The following is a 27,006-nucleotide window of genomic DNA, read 5'->3' as shown; positions in this document are numbered from 1 at the left end:
ATAGGCACATAACCTTTACAGGTGTATTACAACATAAAAGGACTAGCAGCACCACTCCCTTTCTGAGAAAATTAGAAATTACAAGAAACATCAAAAAATATATTATGTTGTTCTTTGCGTCATGGATTTAACAGAACAGAAGTAAACCAATTAATAGTAGAAGATAAATACAGAATACCCAGATAATGTTTTTGTCTCTGATCACCACCATTATTCATATACCAGACGAGACAGAAAAAAGAAAGCTTGGGAATAAATTCTTACTTTCATCTTGCTAAGAACACTCTGGATCTCGATAGCAAGCAAAACCAACTGAGAGTGGAGAGTGGAACCGAATCAACCGATTTCTTAATCTTAATCTGGGGAAAGTGATTTCTTAATCTGCTGGGAAAGGGGAAAGGGGAAGGGAGTTAGGGATAAAGGGCGGAGTCACTAGAGTGTCGGTCACAGGTGGGATGGGGACTGGGAAAAGGGAGTGCTAAGTCAACACAAGCACTCTCTCAGCTGGATTTAAATTTCACGTGAAAATATTACATGTTTAACGTTTTTTACGAGTTGACCCGATTTTATGCGAGTTTGACCGATTTTACTGATTTTCAAGTTTTAACCCTGATTTTACACGTTTTATATGTTTTGACTTGTAAAATCATACAATTTTACGAGTCAAAACACATTTTCAACAACCATGGTTTTGATATCAAATTATTTTTCTTAAAAAATATATTATTTTAATATATTTCTAAATATAAAAAAATAAAAAAAATAACCGCTAGTTTCATCTTAAACACTCCTCGCCCTTGAGAGTTTGGATGTTCATGGAAGATGGATCTATCATCCACCATGCAGACGACAACGACTTTATCACGAGGATGAGATGAATCAAAGAAAATTAAGCAAACACATTACCAAAATATTTCAAGAATTAGTTCAAATACAATAGGTGTATAGCTATCATAAGAATATTTTAAAAATTATTTATCGTTGTAAATAGCTAGTTTGGTACAAGCATGAGTATACATAAGATCTGTGGTGGGGCAGACGTTCTTCTGTGTATAACTATCGATTCTATAATCAAATCAACCTGATTCCGGCAAAGGCCAAGCAGAAGACTAAACAAACAAAGGAGTATTTTCTATCCGTCCAGTATCACTTTGCTTCATGTGGTGGTGACACTCCTGGTTATCACTACAATCTGGGGAAAGTAATGGGCGCCGGATTACAGTCTCCAGTTATAGCTGAACTATGGAAATGTTGCATCATATTGCAGCCAAAGTGAGGCACAAGGAGAATGCTCTCATGGTTTTTTACTTTTTTACATCTTAAACAGCACGGCACACAGCACGGCAGAGCAATTTTGAGCTTGCATAAAGAATCAATATTTCCATAGTTGAGATAAAAATACTCAGGAAGACCCACTTTCTGATTTCACACGAGTTGCACAACCGCAGCCACTCGCAAGGTCCCATTTTGGAGTTGCTCTGCAAGCTCATCAAAGAACAAAGCAGCACGCCAGCCCCATCCCTTAGGAGCTTTAGGTAAAAGAGTGCCCCTTTGTTTGAGTCTTCCAAACACCATTACTTCTCTCTTTGATGGACAAATCAGCTGAAATTAAGCCAGAAGGGGGCCATAATTATACAAATATGTAATTGTGTGAGCAATGATGGTAAGTAATTTTACGGTGCTATGCAAATGCATCCACAAACAGTGCACTGAAAAAGAAAATAACCATGAAACAGTCACAGGTGGAACCCATTCGGGGGCCCATCAATTCAATGGTTCAGAAATATTTTTTTTTGCGTGTGAATGCCCTTCTGATGGTAAGTAATTTTACGGTGCTATGCAAATGCATCCACAAACAGTGCACTGAAAAAGAAAATAACCATGAAACAGTTACAGGTGGAACCCATTCGGGGGCCCATCAATTCAATGGTTCAGAAATATATTTTTTGCGTGTGAATGCCCTTCTTCCTTGCATTTTCGTGGCACTAATGAAAGTAACTAAATCAAGACTCATTTGTTTAGTTGCAAGTTTACCTGAAACCGAGCAGTAACCTTTTCGCGAGAGTCCACGTACATATGAACCTGAAACCGGAAAGCAAGTTATGTTGGTGGTAATTGATAGCTTCAACTATAATACGTGGCAATCATGAATTCTAGGAATACACCACCAGTGACAGGGTAATCATCAAAAAAGGGAAACCATAAAAAAAAAAAAAGGAAAGAAGAGGAAGAACATGATAAAGGAGGAATATCTTTCATAGTTGATACATGATTGATAACAGATCATCTCTGGTAAGTAAGGCTAACCTTTCTGAGGGAATCAGTAATCTCTGCCTTCCTTCGGTGAAGAAACAACCCTGCAGAGACAAAGGCAACAAAATTTCCATCTATCCTGATGAACGTAGAATAGCATGTTTTCAGCATAAAAGTTTTTAGTAAACAGAATAATACCAAGAGTTCGACGTCCTTGAGGATCTTCATCATTAAAGGCTTGAACACTAACCTATAAAATCAAACAGATCATGTAAAGATCAACCTCTATAAGAACATTTGAAGAACCCTCGTAAAACTAGTAAATGATGTTCACAAGTGAACAGCTGATATTTTAAATACCTTCCAGAGAGAACCAGCATAAAAGAGTTCCGGAGAGTGCTTGACTTGGCCATCACTGAGCCTGTGCACATCCTCAAATTCAACCCTGTGTCAATTCAGCAGAAGATATGTAAGAACTTGTTCCACAAAGCATTCACCAATTAAATGAAAAGGCCGAGGGAGAAAATGAGAGTTAAATCATGGGTGGAATTGTAGCACAAATGAAGAGGATGACCAAACTCATGATGGCTGGTTCTTGAGACAGGCGGATAAAGCTGACCATGACTCTATGATTTGAGTTCAGATATTATCTCCAAAGTGTCAAACTACAATCCTGAGAAATCAGGTTGTGATTTGCAATTCTTGTGTACAAGTGATAGCCTCAAATGAAGAGGAAATTGAAAAAAAAAAAAATTATCCAGAGCACAGGTTATGGCCAAAAGACATTCCATCATTCAATGTGTCCACTCACCTAAGCCTCTCTGTGTAACATCTTTCATTATCCAAAATTACTAATTTTGAGAAATGCAAGAAAACAAGTATGCAATAAACTCTCACCCAAAACGAAATGGAGGGAAATGACTTAAAGGTGTTTTCATATCTAGCGATATGGAGTTGTTTGCATTCTCCCACTCAAATCCAATGGCATGTTCTGGTGATTCTAGCATCTGGACAGCGATACCACTGGTGCTCGGTGCTGAAACTGATGTTTTAGACAATCTTCCGTGCAAATCTGTTTCATATCCTCTTTCCATATGCTCTCCATGAATAGTCGAGTTGCTCCCCCCTTGACTTAACCCGACAAGAGCTGTCAACCCATCCCCTGATAGGTCTCCATTGTGGTCAGTTCTGTTCTCCGAATCATCACTAGCAACAGACTGCTGGCAATTTCTGTTGCCCATACCAAATGGCACACGAGAGAAAACAAAACGTGTAGGGGGCCATGCAGCTGCTGGCACAAATGTAGTTCCACGCCCAATACCTGCAAGCCCATCAATAGGTCCCCTAACATGCACTCGTACTGGCCTAAAGAGGCCATTTCCCTCACCTTGACCAGAATCAGCAACATATACATTAGTCACACCCCCAGGAGAATTGTGGTGCTCATGCTCTTGCATGTAATAACCTGTGGTGGCAACTCCATGTGAAATCCCAAATGGCTGCCTGCAAGTGCATGCCATACTCATTAGGCAGCACATTTTACAAGTGTCAGCACCAATTTCCTGCACCCTCTGGCTCAGAAGCATCTGCATGTTACATACAAACAAGAATTCAGCATAGTTTATGAAAAAAATGAATGGTTGTATTGGCATGGGAAATGGTGTATAATCTTCCAATAGATGAATAAAAGGCATAATATTGGTAGCATTATTCTCTGGTGGCAGTTTCCAAGATTTAATTGAGGAGTAAATTCAAAAAGACAGATAAATCAGATGGTTTATGTATGAAGCAAGGGGATGATACCCCAGATCCAGCCTGAAAACCTATGAACTGGATTCTGTGTGTGCATAAGCAGCATGGAATATCCCATTCCCTTTTTCATGTATCTTTTATACACAGCAAAATATATAATTCTCATGAAATAGAAAAAGATTTACAATATTGGAAGCCAACAGCTGTTAGAACAAACCTGCAGCCAAAGACCATCATTCACAGCTTTGCAAGGAAAACCCAACTCTTCAAGCTGCTTTCTTACATTTAAAAGTGCCTCAAAAGACATGTTGCAATACAAAAGAGAACCCCCTTCAAATATGTTGATGAAAGTATCATAATCCTCCCTATGAACTCCACAGTTCCCTTTAGCATAACCTTTCACCTGTCTTCTGCCCACAACCCTACCACCCCATGAAAGTTGAGGCATGTCACATCTTTCCCAATCATTGAGAATGAGCCCATTACCGGAAGCGTCCAGAGAATTGCAATTCCTAGATTGGTTGCTTGCAAGCCAATTATTATTATTCAAATGGTATGAGCCGTCTTCAGATGGCCCCTCCATAGCCACTCCACTAGATTCTAGTCCACTTGTTCCAGCACTGATTGGCATTTCTACATAAGAACATGAGGTTCCATTTGCATTCATCACTGAAAATGAGTTGCTCAGTGATGAAGATTGTCCCATATTGCAAGGATGTAGTGTCCCCAAATTCGATTGAGTGTACGCAGCTTGTTGAGCCTGTTGTTTGGAAACAGAAACCCCTGGCTGGAAGTCAACCACACCATCAGCAAGCTCAACCAGAAGATTACGAGCAGCATCATGTCCCTCAAGGCCATCTTTGAGAGCTAAGCATCCAAGTTCAGATTCCAATGCATTACTAGTGCAGTTATCACTCAAGTTTTTTCCCTTTGCTTTTGAAGGGTCAGAATGAACATCCATGTTCTCCTCAGCACTGGGACTTCCTTGCTCAGAATGTTCAGTCTTGCAAAAGGCACCTTTTGCAAGAAGAGTGTACAGTGCCAGTTCAAACCTTTTTAACAGAAATGGAAAAGGAAAAACTTAATAGTTAACAAAAGTAATTAAACCTCAACCTGTGTCTAGAAAACGAGATTTATCAGCTACCTCTACCCCTTACCGTTTCTCTTCACTAGATACCCACAGTTCATCTGAAGTCAGTAATGCATGCAGAGTTTGAGAGGAAAGTTTTGGAAGTACCTACCACAATGGGAAGGATCCATAATTTATAGATTGCACATATAACAACATGATAGAACCAAATACCAAAATATCAAAACACACATATGAGCTAAGACAATCTTCAGAAAATGAATTTAGGCTGCCACGAAGACTTTAACATCATAAATCATCATTTCCAGAGAGGACAAAGAAATAAAATCACTCCATTAAAAATGTTAAGAAACAGGTCCACTTGAAAGAAAATAGCACACAAAACAAAGTTTCGATAGACAAAATCATAAGATAGTACAAACAAATTTTATTAAATTTTCAAAAAATTTCACCTTTTTAGATAAACATCTTACATAAACAAAAACATAGAATTCATTAAAAGGGGGAAAAAACTCAAAATCATGACTATTGAAACTTCAACATGATAAATGTGTAGATAATCATTACAATTTCCTCACTTTCCCTTGAGAGCATAATAATACTAATACAACATCACACATTTCACTCTCCTATAACATCAGAAAAGGCTCATCACAAGTCACTCAAACCTGTCATTCAAAAATCTTGCTTCCCAGGGAGGAAGCGGCACTAATTCCAAATGAATCATAATCTAAAAAATCGACCCTGGTGATGCAGATTTTTCCACTGTTCTTCTTACGATATCAATACAATCATCGATGATTATCTAAACATCTGTTCCCCATTTGATCATCCCCCACAATCCCCCCCATTTACACAATAGCATAAAATCTTACCTCTTTCAACTCAATCGCACCACTTTGACAAAGGTAACCCCAGCAAGCATTTCTCACACGTTCCCCGTGTATTCCATAATCTTGACTCTCCGCAAACACCTGAGAAAACCCAAAAAAATAAATAAAAAACCACACACACACCTCACAACAACCAAACCAAATAATAATAAAATCCGAACCTGATACGCCAAGAAATTCGAAGTCCACAATTCGGAAATAATAAAATCCGTACAAATTGCACACAAATCCTGCACCACTCCAAACCCAAAGTCACTAAACACACCAGAGCAACCGTCACTCATATATATAATAATTAAAAAAAAAACATTTTGTTTTTGTAATTATTACCTGAAGGTCAAGAAATGAAGCGGCAGCTAAGACGCGAAAGGCGTTAATATCATTAAGCTTAGGGTGATGTCCGTACAAATAAGCCAAAGCCATAGCAATTGCCTCCGCATTCACATTTTTATCATCCACTTTTAATGTAACAACAGGCGAGCTCGCTTCTTTCCATGGACCATGCAACATATTCCTAATCATAAAATCAATCAAATCAATTGTAATTACGATGATGATTAATTAATTAATTAATAGTGAGCGAGTGAGTGAGTGAGTAATTACCGGAAGTAGGAGCTGCGTGAGAGGATGAGGCGATGGAGGTGGTAGGTGGAGCCCATGGCGTGGACGATGATATCGGAGAAAGAACCTGAATTGAAACCTTCGATTTGGATGTGATCACAGAGAGAGGTGAGGTTACAGTCGAGTGCACGGAGTTCGGTGCTTGTTCCGTCATTGTCTGAGGGTTGAATTGTCATTTCCATCCTGTATGAACCCTCTCCTTCTTTCGGATATTGCGATGCTGCTGCTGCTGCTGCCATTTGATTGATTTAACAGAAGAAGATATGCATTGATTTTTTTTTCTTTATTTTTTTGAGAAAAGCTCTCTGTATTTTCCCTTCTTCTGTGGAGTGTTATTGTGGAAAGGGGTAAAAAAGATTCCTACCAGTCAATGAGGGGGACGGGGAAGGTGAAACGCCGCGTTTTAAGGCATCGGGTTTATTCTGAAGGTGAAGCTGTGGTTACGAAACTACAAATCAGTCCCTATCTTTTTCTTTTTACAATATTTTTTTTATTCCTTTTTACAGTATTTTTGTTTTTAAATAGATGAGATTCAAGAATATATTATTGAGATTTCCTCTTTATATATATATATATATATATATATATATATATATAGAATCTGGTACTGGGCCGTACATTTTGTACGGATATGAATAGATTTAGAAGATGAGGTACTGATTTGTAGTTAAGTTCATTTATTGTTGTCAGGGTTCCTAGTTTCTGTGGCATTGATAAACACTCTCTTAAACCCTAAAACCTCTTAGGGTCAATTTATTTTTTACTTTTATTTATCTCCTTGAAACATGGATTATTATGAAGATTGATCTGCAAGATAAAACAGCGTAGCGATTGCACACAGGTGAAGATGATGTTGAGGAACCCGGGTAAAGTTTTCTATGGAAAGATTGCAAAAATGGGGATTTTTTATTTGATTTGAATTCTATCTTGTTCTTGGATTTTTCTACATAAATGGGATGTTTGTATTTAATTTGAACCCTATCTTGTTCTTAGATTTTGCTACAAAAATGGGATCTTTGAATTTCTAGTTATCTTATACTTCTTCTTTTTTACTTTCATTTTGGTGCTGCAGGAATAGTATTGAGTTACAATTCAAGGTGTTGGTACATTTTAATCAATTCAAGGAAGTTGGCTTCATTTTCTAATGGCCCTCCTTCAGATTTGGGTGGGAAATCTCATCTCTGTAATGAAGGGGTCAATCAAGAAAACTCGAGGAGTTCTGATGGTGTGAGACGGGGAGTAGATGACGTGTGCCATGTTTTGGAAAGTGGTTCATGGGGACCAGCCCTTGAGAATTCTTTGTCAATGTTTAATGAAAAACCTCAACCTGAGTTGGTTATTGGAGTGTTAAGGAGGTTGAAAGATGTTAATCAAGCAGTGAATTATTTCCGTTGGGTCGAGAGGAAAAGTGAGGAACCACTTAGTCCGGAAGCTTATAATTCACTTCTTATGGTGATGGTTAGAACTAGGAATTTTGATTACTTAGAGCAGATTCTGGGAGAGATGAGTATTGCAGGATTTGGGCCTACTAATTACACTTGCGTGGAGTTAGTTGCGAGCTGTGTTAAATCACGGAAGCTTATAGAAGCTTTTGATCTCCTGCAAATGATGAGGCATTTTAAATTTCGCCCGGCGTTTTCTGCTTACACAACTTTGATCGGTGCTTTGTCTGAAGTAGGTGAATCTGATCGCATGCTTGCTCTTTTCAATGAAATGCAAGAGCTGGGTTACGAAGTGAATGTGCATTTGCTTACGACTCTAATTCGTGTGTTTTCCAGGGAGGGTCGTGTTGATGCTGCTCTCTCCCTACTGGATGAAATGAAGAGCAACACTTTTGATGCTGATATTGTGCTTTATAATGTTTGCATAGACTGCTTTGGTAAGGTGGGAAAGGTGGATATGGCTTGGAAATTTTTTCATGAGATGAAGGCAAATGGTATAGTGCCTGATGATGTGACTTATACTAGCATGATGGGTGTTCTATGCAAAGCCAACAGACTTGATGAAGCCGTGGAGATATTTGAGCAGATGGAGCAAAACAGACAAGTTCCATGTGCGTATGCTTACAACACCATGATTATGGGTTATGGATCAGCTGGAAAGTTTGACGAGGCATACAGTTTGCTTGAGAGGCAAAGGGCAAAAGGGTGCATTCCAAGTGTGGTTGCGTATAATTGCATTCTTACTTGCCTTGGGAAGAAGGGAAAAACAGACAAGGCATTAAGAATTTTTGAGGAGATGAAGAGAGATGCAATGCCCAATCTTCCAACATATAACATTATAATAGGCATGCTTTGCAAGGCTGGAAATGTCGAGGCTGCTTTCAAGGTTCGGGATGCCATGAAAGAGGCTGGCTTGTTTCCTAATGTCAGAACCATAAACATAATGATCGATAGGCTGTGTAAAGCTCAAAAGCTTGATGAAGCTTGTTCAATATTTGAAGGAATGGATCATAAAGTTTGCTCCCCAGATGGTGCTACATTCTGTTCGCTTATAGATGGTTTGGGCAAGCAAGGTAGAGTGGATGATGCTTACAGGATTTATGAACGGATGCTGGATGCTGATCAAATTCCAAATGTTGTTGTTTATACATCCCTCATCAGAAATTTCTTCAAGTGTGACAGGAAGGAGGATGGTCACAAGATGTACAAAGAAATGATGCGTAGTGGATGTTCTCCTGACCTCATGCTCCTGAATACCTACATGGATTGTGTTTTCAAGGCTGGTGAAACTGAGAAAGGCAGGGCTTTGTTTGAGGAAATAAAGGCTCGAGGGTTTCTTCCTGATACAAGAAGCTATTCGATCCTAATCCATAGCCTTGTGAAAGCTGGTTTCGCACGGGAAACCTACGAGTTATATTATGCAATGAAGGACCAGGGCTGTGTTTTGGACACCCGTGCATACAACACTGTTATTGATGGGTTCTGCAAGTCAGGTAAGGTGAACAAAGCTTATCAGCTACTGGAGGAAATGAAGGCAATGGGCCACCATCCAACTGTTGTGACCTATGGTTCTGTCGTTGATGGCCTTGCTAAAATTGATAGACTTGATGAAGCATACATGCTCTTCGAGGAAGCAAAGTCGAATGGCATAGAGTTAAATCAGGTGATCTATAGTAGTCTTATTGATGGTTTTGGAAAAGTTGGTAGAGTTGATGAAGCATATCTAGTTATGGAAGAAATGATGCAGAAAGGTTTAACGCCCAATGTATACACATGGAATTGCTTGCTGGATGGATTGGTGAAAGCCGAGGAAATTAATGAGGCCCTTGTCTGCTTTCAGTCCATGAAAGACTTGAAATGCACTCCAAATCAGATAACTTATTGCATTCTCATAAATGGCCTCTGTAAGGTTAGGAAATTTAACAAGGCCTTTGTGTTTTGGCAAGAGATGCAAAAGCAAGGGTTAAAACCCAATACCATCACCTACACTGCCATGATCTCTGGACTTGCGAAGTCTGGAAATGTTGCACAGGCAAGTAGTCTATTTGAGAGATTTAGGGCAAGTGGGGGAATACCTGATTCTGCTAGTTATAATGCTATGATAGAAGGGCTGAGCATCGCAAATAGGGCACTGGACGCATATCAACTTTTTGAGGAAACTCGGTTGAAGGGTTGCAGTATTCATACCAAGACTTGTGTTGCACTTTTGGATGCACTGCATAAGGCCGAATGTCTTGAGCAGGCGGCAATAGTGGGGGCTGTTTTGAGGGAAACAGCAAAATCTCAACATGCTGTAAGATCTTGGTAATATCAGGTGGTTTTTTTTTCTTTGGTTCTGAGGGACAGGCCATTGTGGCTAACCTGGCAACTGCTCGGTGGCATAGCAGTGATCAATTCACTGGGTGGATGAGTTACATGTAATTCCTTACTTCCTAACTTCCTTAACGGAGCCATACTTGCTCCTTGCAGCAGTATGTTCTTATCTGTTAATTCTGAAATTAATTGAATACAAATGTAACTTTTCTATGCAATACCAGTTTGGGAAGGAAAAACCTTTGCATAATTATACTTCTTTCTGGACATCCAAATGCATTTTCTCCCTAGTGATAATCGGAGACTATTAGGAATGTAAAGGATAGTACTGTGTGTTCCCATATTCTTTTTTCTTTGTTTTGTTCCCTTGATTTCATAGTCGCTGGATTAGTACCAAAAATAAAAACTAATCAAAATGTCTAGCTGCTGAGCTGAGTATGCGGTTTTACGGATTCTTGGTTTTTCACAAGCAATTCTTTCTGCAGGTAATTGTATTGACTTCATGCTGCAAGTATCAGATGCCGAAGTTGTACATTTGATGCTCACAGCTGACATCATACATGATAATATCTTTGAATACTTCATTGTCTTGCTGATCAGCAACATCAGATTGTGTCCAGAACCGACAGTACAAGCAGAATGCTCATTTTTGTTCATCCACTGATTAAAGGGGTACATATATCTGAGTTTCCTTCTTGGATTTGTCCTCCGACAGGGATGTTTCTTGTATCATGATGAAGTTTTTTCAATCCTCACATAATTATGAGGTGGCATGTTTCAGTTCAAATAAATAGCTTGAATGCCAACGTAGAACAAGTATTGGGCCATTTTTTTTCTGCACTAACTATATTTTTACTGTAATCTTAGAGAAAGGCAGAGGTCCAAGGAATAGTTAGTTACATTTTATAATCTGGCAAGAGCAAAACTTGCAACCTCAGCTGCTATAGACGCAGATCTATGCTAACTGGAATGGCAGCGGTATGGGATTTGATACTTTTCAACTGATAATGCTTCAATACAGTTTTTGTTGCTCGCACTATCTTTTCCTGTTTGAAGATGCTTTTTCATTCTTCATGTTCTGCTGTTGTGATCACTCATGCCCCTCCCCCTACAGCTTCTCTTTTTGTCTTCCTTTTGTGACATCTGACACATCATATTTTAGCATGCGTCGCAGCTAATTTTTTTTTTTTTGTTTAACGTGGGTGTTCGGGCCAATTTATGCGCACATCGACTAATCCTACGGGTCCTGAAGTTAACAACTATGTAAGCCTTCAGTAGTCATTATATGAGCAACCTAGAGCTCGAATCTGAGACCACAAAGAAAATAAACTTTTTGATCCCAAACTTTTATTACTGGACCATCATGGTTCACCGCAGCCAACTTTACTTGCATTAACAAGTGACATTTTGTCCACGAAGGATAGCCTCGGCTATATGCAATGCTGTTTTTGTCTTTTCGCTGTTCGGATTGTCCATGTTTCAGGTTCTTTTTCTTTTTGTGATGCGGTGTGGTCCGATTTATGTTTTTCTCGTACTACTGATTTGAAGCAGATCATTAGCGTGTGTGTGGTTAAGGTTTCTTGCTAAGCAGATCATTGTACTTACTGATTTGTTACCTGATGAATACGTTTTTGGTTTCTTGTAACTAGTTAGGAAAACCTGACTGGCTTTACGGTTAACATGATGACTTGTTGACTTGACTAGGTTTTAAATTAAAATATATAAAAATTAATTTGATATAATATGATTAATCTAATGAGTTCAGATGCAACTTGACAAAACCGATCAAAACTTAATTTGATTTTAAAAAAACATTTCAAGACAATGTCATCATAACATTTTTTAAAACATCAAAAGATAGTATCTTGGATTGACATGGATTATAGACCAATTTGATTTTAAATTTATTTTTTTATTTAATTATATGATAATAAAAATATATATTCTAAAAAAAATATAATAAATCAAAATTATCTTTTCTAATTCAAGAGATTTTATTATGTTTTGGCAATAACATCAACGGCATGAAAAAAAATCTTTGAAAACAATGTTTTTATCAGCGGCATGAAAAAAAATCTTCGAAAACAATGTTTTTATAAAAAGCATTATTAAAATAAAAAAAACTTATTATAATCATGAAAACAAGTTTCAATAAAAAAAAATCATTAATTGATCATCTTTACACAACTATATAAAAAACAAATATGAGAATAATATATTTGAGAAAATTATATAAGAAATTTACAATAAAAAAAATTAAAAAAATAAATATTTTATTCTCATTCAGTATCAATATCATTGGAATATTTTAAATGGGAATTATTTCATTGAAAAATTTGATGATCATCATCTCAAGAATAACTCTAACATTTCATAGATACCTATCACTTCACATTCATCATATGTGTATGTTTAATATTGTAGTGCATGTATTTTTGAAAAATATTTTTTACTTGAAAATATATTAAAATATATTTTTTTAATATCAGCACATTAAAATCATCAGAAATTAAACACTAAAAAACCTAATTCAATACTTTTTGAAGCAAAATATATTTTTGAAACACAATCAAAACATAGTTACAAATATAAAAACAAATGAACTCAATCAAGATATATGTCATAATTGACAAATATTATATTATAATTGATTTGATTTAAAAAATGTAAATGAGAACAAAATTAAAAATCACATCAACGCTTATTATAATTGGTATGATTTATGCTATTCAAAAAATATAAATCATATATAAATATAAAAATATAAATCATGTTCGAGAATATATTTTATTTGATCTATAAGGCAATAGATAATATCACTATAAAAAAAAGTCATAATATTCTTTAACGTGATGGTATAATTTTGATTAGTAACATGTTTTCCTTTTTTTTCCCATAAAAAACAGTTACAATTAGAATATAAATTTGTTAAAAATCTAAATCATTTGAAATATAGTGGGAAAATATATATCTTCAACCCAAACCTCATTTTATTATTAATACATCTTTTTTATTGTTTTAGCGAAAAAAATATGTTTTTAATCATTACATTATTTTTAAAATAAAAATATATAAAATAATAATTTTTAAAAAATTATAGAAAAAGATCAAACATCTAGCCCAAAGAAATTAATAGGCCTATAAAAACAGGCTCATGTGCCTGTATTTCTTTACTTTGTCATTTCATTTTAAAAAATTATGCAAATGATATGTCATTTGTAGTGGTGAATAACACATTGTCTAGTAATTTAATTTTCCACCATTGAAAACATGTTTGTTTTATTCAAAAAAATAAAATTTCAATCTATTTTCACCTGATAAATACCTTAAAATGCTTGATAAATCTTGAAGATTTTTGTCTAATACATGAACAAGAATTTAATTACCATAAAACCATAGAATCTCTTATTTTCTTTGATTATCATGCCATATATTGAGAGAGATATTATTTCTTATTTTCCAAAATTGATGGTGACAACGAGACAGAAGAAAGAGAGATATGAGAGAATGACTCACCATCATCCAGGGGTATTTTCGTCATCTTATTATTCATACCTCAACTAACAAATCGGCAGCGACTAATGTTCTAGGGATGTAATTATAATTCTTAGAGCTAAAGGTGTACAAGTGTCAATTTAGGCAAACCTTATGATACACACACAGAGAGAGTATTAAACATTAAATTAATAGTCAGAAGTACAATATGTGAAGTGCAGAAATTGACATGTAGAATGTACCGACATATATAAATAAATGTTTTTGTTTTAAGTTTGAATAATTTACTACTTGGTTTTAAAAGTTCTTGAACATGTTATATATTTTTTAAAAAGAATATTATTATAAGGAAATAATTTATTAATTAACTATAAAATTCACACACGATGAAAGGATAAAGTTTTTTTAAAAAAATAATTATATTAAAATATCCATATTTATTTTATTTTATATTGTTCATGAGCAAGCTCAAGCTTGGTAAAAACAAAAATAACCAACCAAGCTTGAATATTATTTTAGAACTCAACATGATACTTAGATTCATGTTAGACTCTTTTTTTTAATCCGGGTATCCTCACATTCTTTTAAAAAGTGAGATTAGTCTTGTTCGGGGTTCGTGACTACCCCTCCCAATAAGTACGCTTCCTGATAATCAAATTTGTGTTTTCATCCTTATAAGGATATAGCAGTGTCTTAACTTCTAGATCAACACTTCATTGATATGTTAGACTATATTTAATTTAAACGAATCAATGATGATACTAGTTGACTCGACTCGTTTCACTTGTAGTCTAAAAAATAATTATTTAAAAGTTAAATGGAAAGTTAATTAGTAGGGTGTTTTTATAGAAAAGAAAATTACTTTGAAATTTATGCATACACAAATATTTTAATGGGTTTTCTATATGGTAGAATATTTAACGGGTCTTTTCGGTAATTATTCCCTCTATATGGTAGAATATTTCACTTGAATTTCTTTTTTTCAAATGTGACTACAAATTATCTAATATTGCATTGACATGCATGCCTCTCTTAAAAATGAAGGCAATATTAATTATGTGGTATTTAGTTCTCAAAATTTTATTTTATTTTCATAGCATTCTTTAAAAAATCTGATACGCAAGAAATTAAGCAAATTTTCAGGATTATGAAACTTTTATATAATACTTTTAGAAAACAAAATTACCTTTTCATTGTCATTGAAATTCCTAAAGTTAACAAGAGGAAATCACCATTATTATTGCTAGGGTTTATAAAGCCATCAAGTGCCGCTATTAACTCTCTTTTTTTTAAAAAAAGTAAATAAAAATATGAATAGGAAATATATTTAATTTTAATGCAAGAAGATTAGTTCAAAAAATAAAATAAAAAATTAAATTCCATATTTAATGTGTTGGTATGACGTATTTTAATGAGAACTATATATTATATTGATAGTTTCTCCATAAAAATAATTTAATCCTATACAATGAGCCGGTACAAGACTGATGTGCTGTAAAAGCTGGCAAATAAAACTCAAATTAAGGAGTGAAGGAGCTGGGAGTAAGAAATTTGAGTTAGATTAAAATTAAAACTAAAACTAAAAAGAAGAGGGAGAAAACAATGTTTATCTACACATAATTTACTGTGGATGGTAATAATGTTTTCTCCTTCTTGGCCTTTAAAAAAAATAGACTCTAAGCTAAATCTTTGAGGGTAAAATAGTCTTTGCATCATGATAATTTTAAAATTTTAATATTAACTAGGAATAAGACAAGCAATTTACATTTTAATTGTATAGTAAAATCACATCATTGCCCTTTAAAAAAATAGATTTTTATCTTAAATTGAGGGTTATTTTTGTTTTTTCAAAATAAAATGCACAATAGAATAGCATATTTAACCTTAGAATGAAAAGACTAATGCTTGGTGGGCTCTTTTGTAAATTTCCATTACAAATGAATAGTAAAAAAAACCTTGACACCTTTGGGTTTTTAACTTCTCGTTTAGAGAGCTTCATTTCTTGTTCTTTCATTTCGAGAATTGGTTGAAGAACAAATCAAACTTATCACTCTTGATCACAAAGAGTATGACATCTTTATCCTTATTGAAATTCCTTTGTGGTATCTCTAACTTGTCAAATAATTTTATTCGAACTTTATCCTTTATTTCCACTAAAAATCATGTAATTTTCAGCTTAAACACCATAAAAAAAACCATAAAACCAACCCTATCTTCCTTCATCTTCATACCAAATTACTAATTTGTTCGGGTTAAGAACCCAAAGCGCATCATATTGGTATCAGAACAAAGGTTTCAAAACAGATTTGGGACTTTGAATATGGCTGACTTGGAATCAGAAATATCAAGGATTATGAATTAAAACAAATTGTTTTCTTCAACTTGGATTCGAATTGGAACGAATGTTTCCTTGGTGATTGTGGTGGCTATTCATATTCTTTATTGAATTTGTGATCTGAGTTGAAAGACATTGTTTTTTGAATTTGTGAGTGAATTATGAGAAATTGATATACTATGGCTGAAAAAAAAGATGAAGTTTTGAGGGAAATCAGTTTGCAACAATTTTAAATTATTAGGTTACAACGATCTTATGATGAGATTCAAGAAGAAATAACAGGAATTCATGATCAAATATATGTCCTCATACAAATGATGCAAAGGAACAATTTGTAACCCCTAATAAAGGCAAACCCGTAGGTGATCGAACCTAAACGAGATGAGAAAATGGGGTTTAGGAAGGGGGGTACAAGTTCAGAAGGGTAAAGAAAAGGTGATCGAACCTAAACATCCTAAGAGGTTACGAGACATTAAGTGTTTCAAATATTTGTGGAATGGACATATTTCTTCTAAATGTTTAAACAAGAGAGTTATTGCGGTTCATGGGAAATATAAGGAGTTGGTCAGTGGTAATGACGTCGAAACTGAAGTTAAGGATGGGGAAGGAGAAGATCTTGAGCCAGCGGAAGGGGATTTATTAGTAATGCAGCGGGTTTTGAATGCACAGATTGATGTATGTGAAAAATAATATGAGAACATCTTTCATACAACATGCCAGATTCGAGATAAGGTGTGTGGAATGATCATTGACAATAAAAGTTGCACTAACGTTGCGTCCACTACTTTGATGGAGAAATTATGTTTAGCTATTGTTCCACATCCTAAATCGTATAATCTACGGTGGCTTAACGAGAATGGAAAGATTTGGGTGACAAAGCAAGTTCGTGTGCTTTTTCCCATCAAAACCTATCATGATGAGGCTTTGTGTGATATGGCTCCGATGTCAGCTAGCCATATATTATTATGGTGTCAGTGGTAATTTGATAATGATGTGACCTACAATGGATGGAAGAATATTTAATCATTTATACTAAATGAGAAGAAGGTGAATTTGTTGTTATTAAGTTCTTGACAAGTTAGAGAGAATAAGTTGTGAAGTAAAAAAATAAGGTGAAATTAGGTAAAGGGATTATGTTAGCCAAGAAGGGAGACATTGAATAAGCACTAGCTTTGATTGGGGTTGTTTTCATGGTGTGAGTGAAACCATTATTGCAAGTAGTGAATGTGGAATTGCTAAGATAGATTATGAAATTGCTTAAGGAGTTTTTAGATGTGTTTCCAGGAGAGTTGCCTAAAAGTTTATCACCTATTCATGGAATTGAGCATCAAATTAACTTGGTGTTGGGAGCTTCACTTCCTAATTGACCAAACTTTAGGTGCAATCCATAGGAGGAAAAGGAGATTCAAAGATGTGTTGGTGAGCTCTTAGAGAAAGGCTACATACAATAGTCACTTAGTCCATGTTTCGTGCCTAGCTTGCTTGTGTCGAAGAAGGATGGTATCATGTAAATGTGTGTGGACAATCGTGCAATCAATAAGATAACAGTTAAGTATCAATCTTCTATACCTAGACTTGATGATTTGCTTGACGAGTTGTATGGTGTTGCGTTGTTTTCTAATGTTGATCTAAAGAGTGGTTATCATTACATTAGGATGAAAGAGGGGGATGAATGAAAAACAACATTTAAAACTAAAAATTGGTTGTATGAATGGATGGTAATGTCATTTGGGTTATCTAATGCACCTAGTACATTTATGCGACTCATGAATCATATTTTAAGGAAGCATATTGGATTGTTTGTTGTCGTGTATTTTGGTGTATAGTAGAACTTTTGATGATCATAAATAGCATTTTAAGGTTGTATTTGAAACTTAGCGAGATGCTAAGTTATATGGGAAACTAAAGAACTGTCATTTTTGTCAAGAAAATATTGTGTTTCTTGGTTATATCATTTCTAGTGGTAGGGTTAAGGTTGACAAGGAAAAGATAAAAGCAATTAAAGATTAGCTAAAATCTATTAGTATTACTAATGTGAGGAGTTTTCATGGTTTAGCTTTATTTTATTGGTGATTTGATAAGAACTTCAGCTCTATAGTTACACCTTTAACTGAATGTTTGAAAAAAAAAAGAGTTTCGATGGAGCAAAAATGCACAGAATTCTTTTGAGTTGATTAAAGAGAAGTTATGTATTGCTCTTGTTTTAGCACTTCCAGATTTTTCTAAGATGTTGGAGATAGAGTATAATGCTTCCAGAGTTGGAATTGGGGCTGTGTTATTACAAGAAAAAAGGCCTATTTTATACTTTAGAGAAAAGCTAAATGGTATATGATTGAACTAATCAATTTATGACAAAGAGTTCTATACTTTAACTCAAGATCTAGAGGTATGACAATACTATTTATTACCAAATGAGTTTGTTGCGTATACTAACCATGAATCCTTAAAATATATCAAGGGTCAAAGAAGCTAAACTAAAGACATGCTAAGGAGGTAGAGTTTATAAAGTCATTTTCATATGTCATAAAGTATAAAAAGAGACAAGTTAATTTAGTTGTCAATGCTATTTCTACGAGGTATGCACTAATTTCTATGTTGAATGCAAGGTTGTTGGGTTTTAAACAAGTAAAAGATCAATATACTAATGATTATTACTTTGCTAATGTGGTTGTCGAATGTGCTAAAGGAGTTTGTGATGGGTTCTTTATACATGAAGGTTACTTATTCAAGATGGGTAGAATGTGTATTTCTTCAGGTTCTTTATGGGGTTTGCTTGTACGAGAGGCTCATGATGGTGGTCTTGGTGGTCATTTTTGTGAAAAAAAGATTTATAAGCTACTAAAAGAACATTTCTTTTGGCCTGGCATGTTGAAGGATGTTCGCAAAGTGATTGGGAGATGTGTTGTGTGCAAGAAGGCTAAGAGCAAGGAGAATGCATATGAGTTATATATGTTGTTGTCTATTTCGAAGCATCCATTGATGAATATTGTCGCGGGGTCGCGTCGCGACGTCGTCGGCAATGGCTAAGGCTTTTTTCATGCCTCTTGATGAGGTGTTGTGTTGGAAAGGTTTTTGGATTTAATCATAAAATTTTGATTAATATTCAAGAGTCGCCACCTAGTATTATGATCACTAGGAACCTGTGGTCTGCGAGAGTCTTGGTAAAAGACTGGTTGTGCAAGGGAAAGACACATCACCCCCAATGCACTCTACCTAAGGTAAGCTGCATTGTTATTTGATTGTTTTTTTCTAAGTTGAATTTCTATTCGTTGGTCTTTTCTAAGGTTTAAGGTAGATCTCTCTTCATGAGAAAGTCTTTACCTTATCAGGTTAAATCCTACTGTTCTAAATTCTAAATTTTAGCATTGCATTTTTATACGTTGTATCTTTAATACCGAAGGGTGTGCTTTATCATGTAATTTTACACCCCACGGATATTAAAGTCTACTTCTGGACCCTAAACAAATGATTGGAAAAAAGTTTTTAATATTTTTGCCAAACCCTAATAGATTATCACAAATTGGTTATGATATCCATTTTCTTGGATTTTTGAAAGATGAGAAAGATGCAATTTTTTTATGAAAATATGCTTAGAAAAGTTTTAGGATTTAGACATATGCATGAATTTTTTTTTCCTTTTTTATTTTTGAAATGAGAAATTAATTTAAAAGTTTTTGAGCTTTTTTTTAAATGTTTTGAATTTTTTTGAAATATTTTAGAGTAAACCGGGTATTTTAATACCGGATTTGTATTTTACAGTGTAAATATACAACCCGATATTATGCAAAATTGGTAGAAAAAAATTTGAGAAAATTAAAAAAAATATTGAAATGATTTTTGAAATTTTTTTTGGATTTTTTTGTTTTTTTAAATATATAAATATAAATATATAATATTATAATAAATATTTGGGCGGGGTCGGCCTAGCTAACTAGGTCAGACTTAGTCTAATAATAATTGGGTTGGATCGATCTCGGCTCAACAAATATTTTTTCTTTTCAAGAGTGGGCCGGAATAGGCCCAACCATTTGGGCTGGGCCAAATCAGGTCAGGCCCACCATATAAGTGAATTATTTGCATAATGTAAATAGTAGTTCACATTCTGCATGCAACCAAAAAGGTTGCAGAAGATGGAGACAAGTGTAGGAGAAGACTATTGAAGGCAATGGTCACGGTCGTGATCAGGAGGTTGAGCTGATGGTTCGGGCGTTGTTGTTGCGAGGAACGGTGGAAAAGTTGGCGGTCGGTGGCAGAGGAATGAAAAGAAGAAGAAGAAAATTTGTAAAGGGAAGAAGAAGGAGTTCACGACGGTTGTTCTGCCACTGGTAAGGGTCTGGGTTGGTGGAGACAATGGTGTTCAAGCCGATGGTGAGTGTGGTGGTGGCCGAAGGTCATGATGAAGATAGAAAGAAGAGAGAGAACTTGTTGCAGAAAAAATTAGGGAGGGGAAGCTGATATTTGACTGATTTTACACCTCATTTTCTTCCTACTCAGGCCATGAAATCCACCTCTATTTATAGAAATTGGAAGAGGGTAATCTTGTATTCACAAGGGAAAAATTCCAACTCTTGATTCGGTTGGTAAAGATCCCAACTGTTGATTCAAAATAGGCACCATGAACTGTCAAATCTGACAGTTCAAGGCTGCCTGAGTTGGCTACTTTAAGTCAGCGTCGGGGCTGTTTTGATAATGATCCTGAACGGATTATACTCAGGGATAAAGGGATGTCAGGTGACTATTTTGGTTCATGTATTGTCAATTTTGGTGGACATATAAGGTATTAAATGCATCTGAAAAGTAGTCACCCGAGCAGTATTGCAAAATCAGGGAAGACAATAAACAGTGACAAAACGACGCGTCATTTGACCTTTTTAAAAAAAAAAATCAAAATGGTGTCGTTTTAGGTTGAATTAGAGATTTTTTTTGTTGATCTTCAATTTAGTCTCCAGCTTACACATTTGTGCAATTGTACCTCTAATTGACCATAAACTTTCGATTTAATATGATTAAGCCCCTAATGAACTTCAATTTGAACCCTGAAGTTACGCGACTATTGCGATTTGGTTCTTGGTCTCGGATTTATGCAATTTAACCCTTAATTAATCATTAAACTTTCAATTTCTTCAATTTCACCCCCGGTTTCAATCAATTAAGCCCTTGTAGTTCGACGCCTTTTACAAATTGGTCTTTGGCTGCAAAAATATTCAACTAGACCCCTAATTGACCCTAAAACTTTAATTTTCTTGCAATTTTACCTATGATTTCAACCGATTAACTTGGTATAAAATTAAATTTGGTCTTTTAAAATTCCAATATTCTCAATTAAGCCCGAATTGGGCTCTTAAACTTAATTTTTCACCAATTAAACCCCTAATAAAATTAATTTGACCTATTTAAAGTGTAATTAAGTCCTTTTACTTAATTAAATCCTTCAATTGAACCAAAATTAATTCTTAAACATAATTAAAAATCAATTTGGCCCATGATTAAATTAAATTGGCCTATTAAAAATTTAATTATGTCCTTGGACTGAATTTTTATGCAAATTCATCCAATAATCATTTAATTTGACCTTGAATTTTCATTGTTTCTTCATTTTTGGGCATAATGGGATACAATTAGGCCTTGAATTTTCTTTAAAATTGCAGTTGTATTCCCCAACCTGTTTTCTTCACGTTACCAACCTTTATTTTATTTATTTTATTTTTATTTTAAAAAAGGTGATTTTTTAGGAATAACCTAGAATTAGGTTATGACAAATGCTAGCAAGGAATCTATACTTGGATTTCTTATAACATAATATGGAAAGGATATAGTCATGGTTGTGGTTGATCGATTTTCTAAAATGTCACATTTTATACCTTGCCATAAGACTGATGATGCTATGAATATTGCTAATTTGTTCTTTAGAGAAATTGTATGTTTACATAAAGTCCCTAAAAGTATTGTGTCTGATTATGATGAAAAGTTCTTAAACCATTTTTGGAAGTTTCTTTAAAGGAAGCTTGGAATAAAACTACTATTTAGTATGACATGTAATATGCAAATTGATGGACAAATCAAGATTCAATCTCATATCGAGAAGACAGCAAAGTATGCAAAACTTGCTAATAAACGGTGAAAGATGGTCAGATTTGACCCGGGAGATCTTGTTTGAATTCATTTTAGCAAAGGCAAATTTCCAGGCAAGTTAAAGTCCAAATTAATACCTAGACTTAATAGACCATTTTGAGTTTTCAAAAGGTTAAATGATAATGCTTACAAGGTTGACCTTCTTGGTGAGTACAATGTTTCGGCTTCTTTTAATGTAAAACACTTGTCACTTTACTTGGAAGATGTTGACGATTCTGTTTTGAGGACAAATCACTTTCAACCCAAGGGTGATGATATGCATTATGATTATAACATGGAAGGGGTTGATTCTAATGTGTATGGGTATTTAGATGGTCCAATGATGAGAGTTCCGGTGAAACAACTACAAAGTGTCTTAACAAGTTTGATTAACATGACTGAAGTTTGGAGGCTTATAAACTGAATGGAAATGGTTCAGATATGTTTTTTTGTTTGTTTTCAAATAAGATCTAGGTCATGATTTGAGAGTTTTAGAGACTTTGGGTTTTCTATCAGCCCTTAGGTCGATTTGAGTCTGAATTTTCACCACCTTATTGCATTGAAAAACAAACCTATTCTATATGGTTTTCAAGTTCAAAATGTCATCTTTCCAAATTATATAACCATGCATGCATTGGAGTTGTGTGTGAGAAGTTATAGTTGTTTTATTTTTATATGTGTGTGTATGTGTGTGTGTGTGTCTCTGTGTATGTGTGTTCTATAAGTCAAAAAAATATGTGCTATTTATTATTTGTCTAATTTTATGAACAAAATTATTTATCTGGATCTCAATTATGTCATTTTGGTATTTCCTAGACTTGAAGGATTATTCCAAGTATAAAATGATGTTTCTGAACAAGTATTAGAAACTTTTGGAAACAATATAAAACTTTTCAACTTCTCATTTAGAGAGAATTTTTCCTTATTCTTTCATTTTTAAAATTGGTTGAAAAACAAATCAGATTTATTACTTTTAATCGCAATGAGTGTGGTACCTTTATCCTGATTAGAATTCCTTTGTGGTATGTCTTACTTATCAAAGAGATTCACTCAGACTTTATCCCTCATTTTCATTACAAATCATATAATTTTCAACCTAAACATCATAAGAAAAACCATATAATCAAACCTATCTTCCTTCATCTTCATATCATATTACTAGTTTGTTCGGGTTAGAAACCCAAGGCACATCACTTTTGTCTTTTAAAATAAAATACACAATAAAATAAGCTATTTACCCTTGGAATGGAAAGAAAACTTACTAATGCTTGAAGAGGCCTTACGTATATTCTCATTACAAATAAACAGTGAAAAGACCTTAACACCCTTGAGTTTAAATAATTTAAGCCTTATGTTAAATGGTATTTTTGTCATTTTTTTTCTAACTACTAGTGGGGTCATCTTATTATTTTACTAAATAAAAAATGAATTAAAAAAAGGCTAACGCGTGTGGTTGATTATGATAATCAAGATTGTTGTTTTGGGGTGGGGTATGATGTGTCTTAAAATATTCTCCATGAAAAGGCAGCGCATGCACATCGAAGTTCGCCAATTTATCATTGGTGGCCATTCTTTTTTTCCTCTCCTTTCTTTCCTCTCTTTTCCTCGTTATTTGCATTGCCTTTCAATGTTTCAGATCAACCATTACACTTCTCTTTCTGTTTTATTTAATCCCTTTTTCTTTTAGTTATTGTTTGCTTTATTTTAAATAAGTTATGAAAATTTTATATCAAGTTCATCCTCATTCGAGCTCTTGATTTGTCAAATTTAATCCTCATTCTTTTAATTGATATGTATAGAATTTGAAATAATATTTAGAGCATATTTTTTTTACGGTTTCACCCTCCATTATTTTTTTTCTTTTAGATTCAACCCTCATTCTTTTGATTCTTTTTATTTACTTTGCTAAGTTTTTAAAATTGTTTTTTTAACTCGATTTCATCCTTCAATTTTTAATTTCTTTGGATTTTAGCTTCTTTATTAATCCCGTGTATAGGATTTCATGGGTTTCAAATTTTGAAAATTAGCCCACCTTTAGAGGGTTTGCTTGGGATTTATTTGTTTTGTTTATATTTTATAAAACTAATTTTTTTTTTGTTTTTATCCTTCATTATTTATTTAATTGGAGATTGAGCTTTATTTTTTTATAGCTTTTTATGTCCTTTGTTTTTTATTTGATTTGTGTTCTCTCAAGTATTTTTATTTATTGTTCTTTATTAAGTTTATTTTTTAAAAATAAATTTTATTATTTAGTTAAATAGAATTGATTGGTTGAATATAAGCGAAAGGTCACTTCTTCTTTTTTTGTTTTCTTTTATAAGTCATTACTCTAGCGACCTATATGACTTCTTTTAATGTTGTCATATAGTCTTTTGCAGTGGGGTTTTGACCATCTCAACAAGCTCTTCTAGTGGTGGACAATGTCCACAATGAAATGATGATGAGTTTGCATCGATCTTTTCTTTCTTCTCCTTTTAGGTATAATATTGGTGATTCATTTATTTTAGTTAATTGTGACCAAATATTTTTTGTACGGTTTGCATGCTATCATTACTTATAGTTTAAATCATACTATCACATTTCTCGACCTTATTGGATTCAGTTAAGTTAATGACTCGAGCATCAAGTTTTTCTTTCTTCTTTATAGATACTATCATTGCCTAAACATCCCTATTGTACATTGAAAAAATGATTGCCTCGCAACGTAGCGCTGGTCACAGGTCTAGTTTTCTACTATTTGTGTAGGATTTGAGTAAATTATAAATTAGTCCCTTTAGTTTTGTAAAACAAATTAAACAATTATTTTAGTTTCACAAGCTAATTAACTAGTATCCTTAATCATTTTCATATTTCTTTTCAATTCATTTTTCTAAGAAGAACAAATGGAAAAATTGATGGGCCATGAAGATATATTTTTAAAAAATAAATTAAGCATAATTGATATTGATTTAGAAGCTAATTATTTAATTTTTGAAGTTTAAAGGACAATCAAGAGGAATTGGTTTAGGGGTTGCTTGACATTTAAGTATGGTTGGAATTGTGTTTTGTCATAATCATAGTTTTGAAAGTATTTAATTAATTAAAACACATTATATTTTTATATGTCTTCACTAAAAATGCTCTCTTAAAACCTCAATTATGAAAAAACTATAATTTTTAATTTTTTTTAATTTATTTTTTAACCACAAAAATTAATGCAATACCAAACATAACCTTAATGATTAAGAAGATTTGGAGAGTGGAAAAAGAATTTAAATCTTTTTTTTAATTTTAATAAACTTTTAAATAGTAAAAATAATTATTTTTCCCCTAGGATAAAAAATATATAGAGTTGTTGACCAAAGTTTTTGTTGTTTTTCCCTTCTTTATATACAATTAAAATATTTATTTGACCTTGGAAAACACAAAAAATAAGGTATGTATTCGTGGGTACTCTTAGAGTGTCTTTGGTATTGCGGTAACTGTTGTGGTTGTGGTTTGAAAAAAGTTGTTTTTATAAAAAGTACTTTTAGTTGAAGTTGGTTTGGAAAAATATATGTTTGGTTAAAATTGTGGTTGAAATTGAGGTTGAACAAAAAGTAGTTTAATGTGTTTGGTTAAAATTATGGTTGAAATTGAGGTTGAACAAAAAGTAGTTTAATGTGTTTGGTTAAAAATGCTTTTGAAATTGAGATTATAAAATAATTTTAAAAAATATATATTAATATTTATGATTTTTAATTTAAATATTATAGATTAACTATTGCTATTACATCATGAAATAAATAATACTTAAATATTTTTTATTGTTCCATTAAACTATCTACAATTCCATTACGTATGAAATACATCAGACAAGGACTACATTTTTCACAAATTTCTTAAGAGTGCAACAATATCAGGTAAAATATAATCAGAAACAAAATTAGGATTGTGATCAAATTCTGCAAATGCTACCTCATCAAACAATTTCCGTCTAATTAATGTAGCGTCATTGAATAATATTTAACACTAGTTTTTCAAATAAAACATAATATCTGTAAAATATTATTGGATTTTTTTTATTTTACTGGGTCACACCCGGTTCAATGTATTTAGGTTTGGAACAGACCCGGGTCAATGCATTTAGATTTGGATCGGACCCGGTCCGACCCATATGGGCTGGGCTAAACCTAGCCAGCCCGACCTGGTCACTGGCCCAAGCCAGTGACTCGGCTGGGCAAAGCAACACACGTGTACTAAATTCACGCGTGTTGCTACACTGTTCAAGTGAATTAAAATTCACTTGAACAGTGTAATGTTGATAAAAGTAAAGCGGGAGGAAGAAGAAAGTTGAGCACTTTTCTATTCCTTTGTTCTGCTCCTTCTCCTCTCATAGTGTTTGCTTGGTGCTGGAGTTGGACTCTTTCCCTGTTTTCCTCTGCCCCTCATTCTCCTTCTTCTTCTTCTGCACTTCCATGTCTCCACTGTTCACGTGAACAGTGGAGACATGTAAGTGCAGAAGAAGAAGAAAAAGTGTGCGCCTCTGGTTACTAGAAGAAGAAGAAAAAACATGCGCCTCTGGTTACTAGAATGAAGCTCAGTTGTGCGCCTCTGGTTACTGTGCTGTAACACAGTTTGTAAAAAAACAACTCCAAGCTGCTTCTTCTCCCTCTGCGTTGTAAACGCAGTAAACAATGGGGCCCATGCACCGTAAATCTCATTTTTTTTCTTTACCAAACA

The 27,006-nt window shown here is 34.0% G+C and overlaps 2 protein-coding genes across 4 annotated transcripts; one reads left to right on the top strand and one right to left on the bottom strand.

The window, feature by feature from the left end:
- Positions 1–889: 889 nt before the first annotated feature.
- Positions 890–6,970, bottom strand: LOC133696941 (uncharacterized). Its single transcript, XM_062119240.1, has 12 exons — positions 6,592–6,970; positions 6,319–6,502; positions 6,150–6,218; positions 5,971–6,069; positions 5,163–5,242; positions 4,223–5,057; positions 3,151–3,839; positions 2,614–2,698; positions 2,452–2,503; positions 2,308–2,357; positions 2,035–2,082; positions 890–1,602 (listed from the first exon to the last, which is right to left on the bottom strand). Exons 1-12 carry the CDS (start codon positions 6,846–6,848, stop codon positions 1,426–1,428), a joined length of 2,625 nt encoding a protein of 874 aa, XP_061975224.1. The 5' UTR covers positions 6,849–6,970; the 3' UTR covers positions 890–1,425.
- A 244-nt stretch (positions 6,971–7,214) lies between these two features.
- LOC133696940 (pentatricopeptide repeat-containing protein At3g06920) lies at positions 7,215–11,403 on the top strand. Of its 3 annotated transcripts, none has more exons than XR_009842769.1 (3): positions 7,215–7,475; positions 7,682–10,468; positions 10,850–11,403. XR_009842769.1 is itself a non-coding variant. In XM_062119239.1 (2 exons), the coding sequence occupies exons 1-2, from the start codon at positions 7,457–7,459 to the stop codon at positions 10,357–10,359; spliced, it is 2,697 nt and encodes an 898-aa protein (XP_061975223.1). In that variant the 5' UTR covers positions 7,215–7,456; the 3' UTR covers positions 10,360–10,633. The 3 variants fall into 3 exon arrangements, 1 of the variants encoding a protein (XP_061975223.1); XR_009842770.1 differs by having other exon boundaries at positions 7,682–10,522; XM_062119239.1 differs by lacking the exon at positions 10,850–11,403 and having other exon boundaries at positions 7,682–10,633.
- Positions 11,404–27,006: the final 15,603 nt, after the last annotated feature.

This window comes from Populus nigra, chromosome 6, assembly GCF_951802175.1.
Source record: "Populus nigra chromosome 6, ddPopNigr1.1, whole genome shotgun sequence".
Taxonomy (NCBI): domain Eukaryota; kingdom Viridiplantae; phylum Streptophyta; class Magnoliopsida; order Malpighiales; family Salicaceae; genus Populus; species Populus nigra.
The sequence above is the reverse complement of the archived record's forward strand: the minus strand, read 5'-3'. Positions and strand labels throughout refer to the sequence as shown.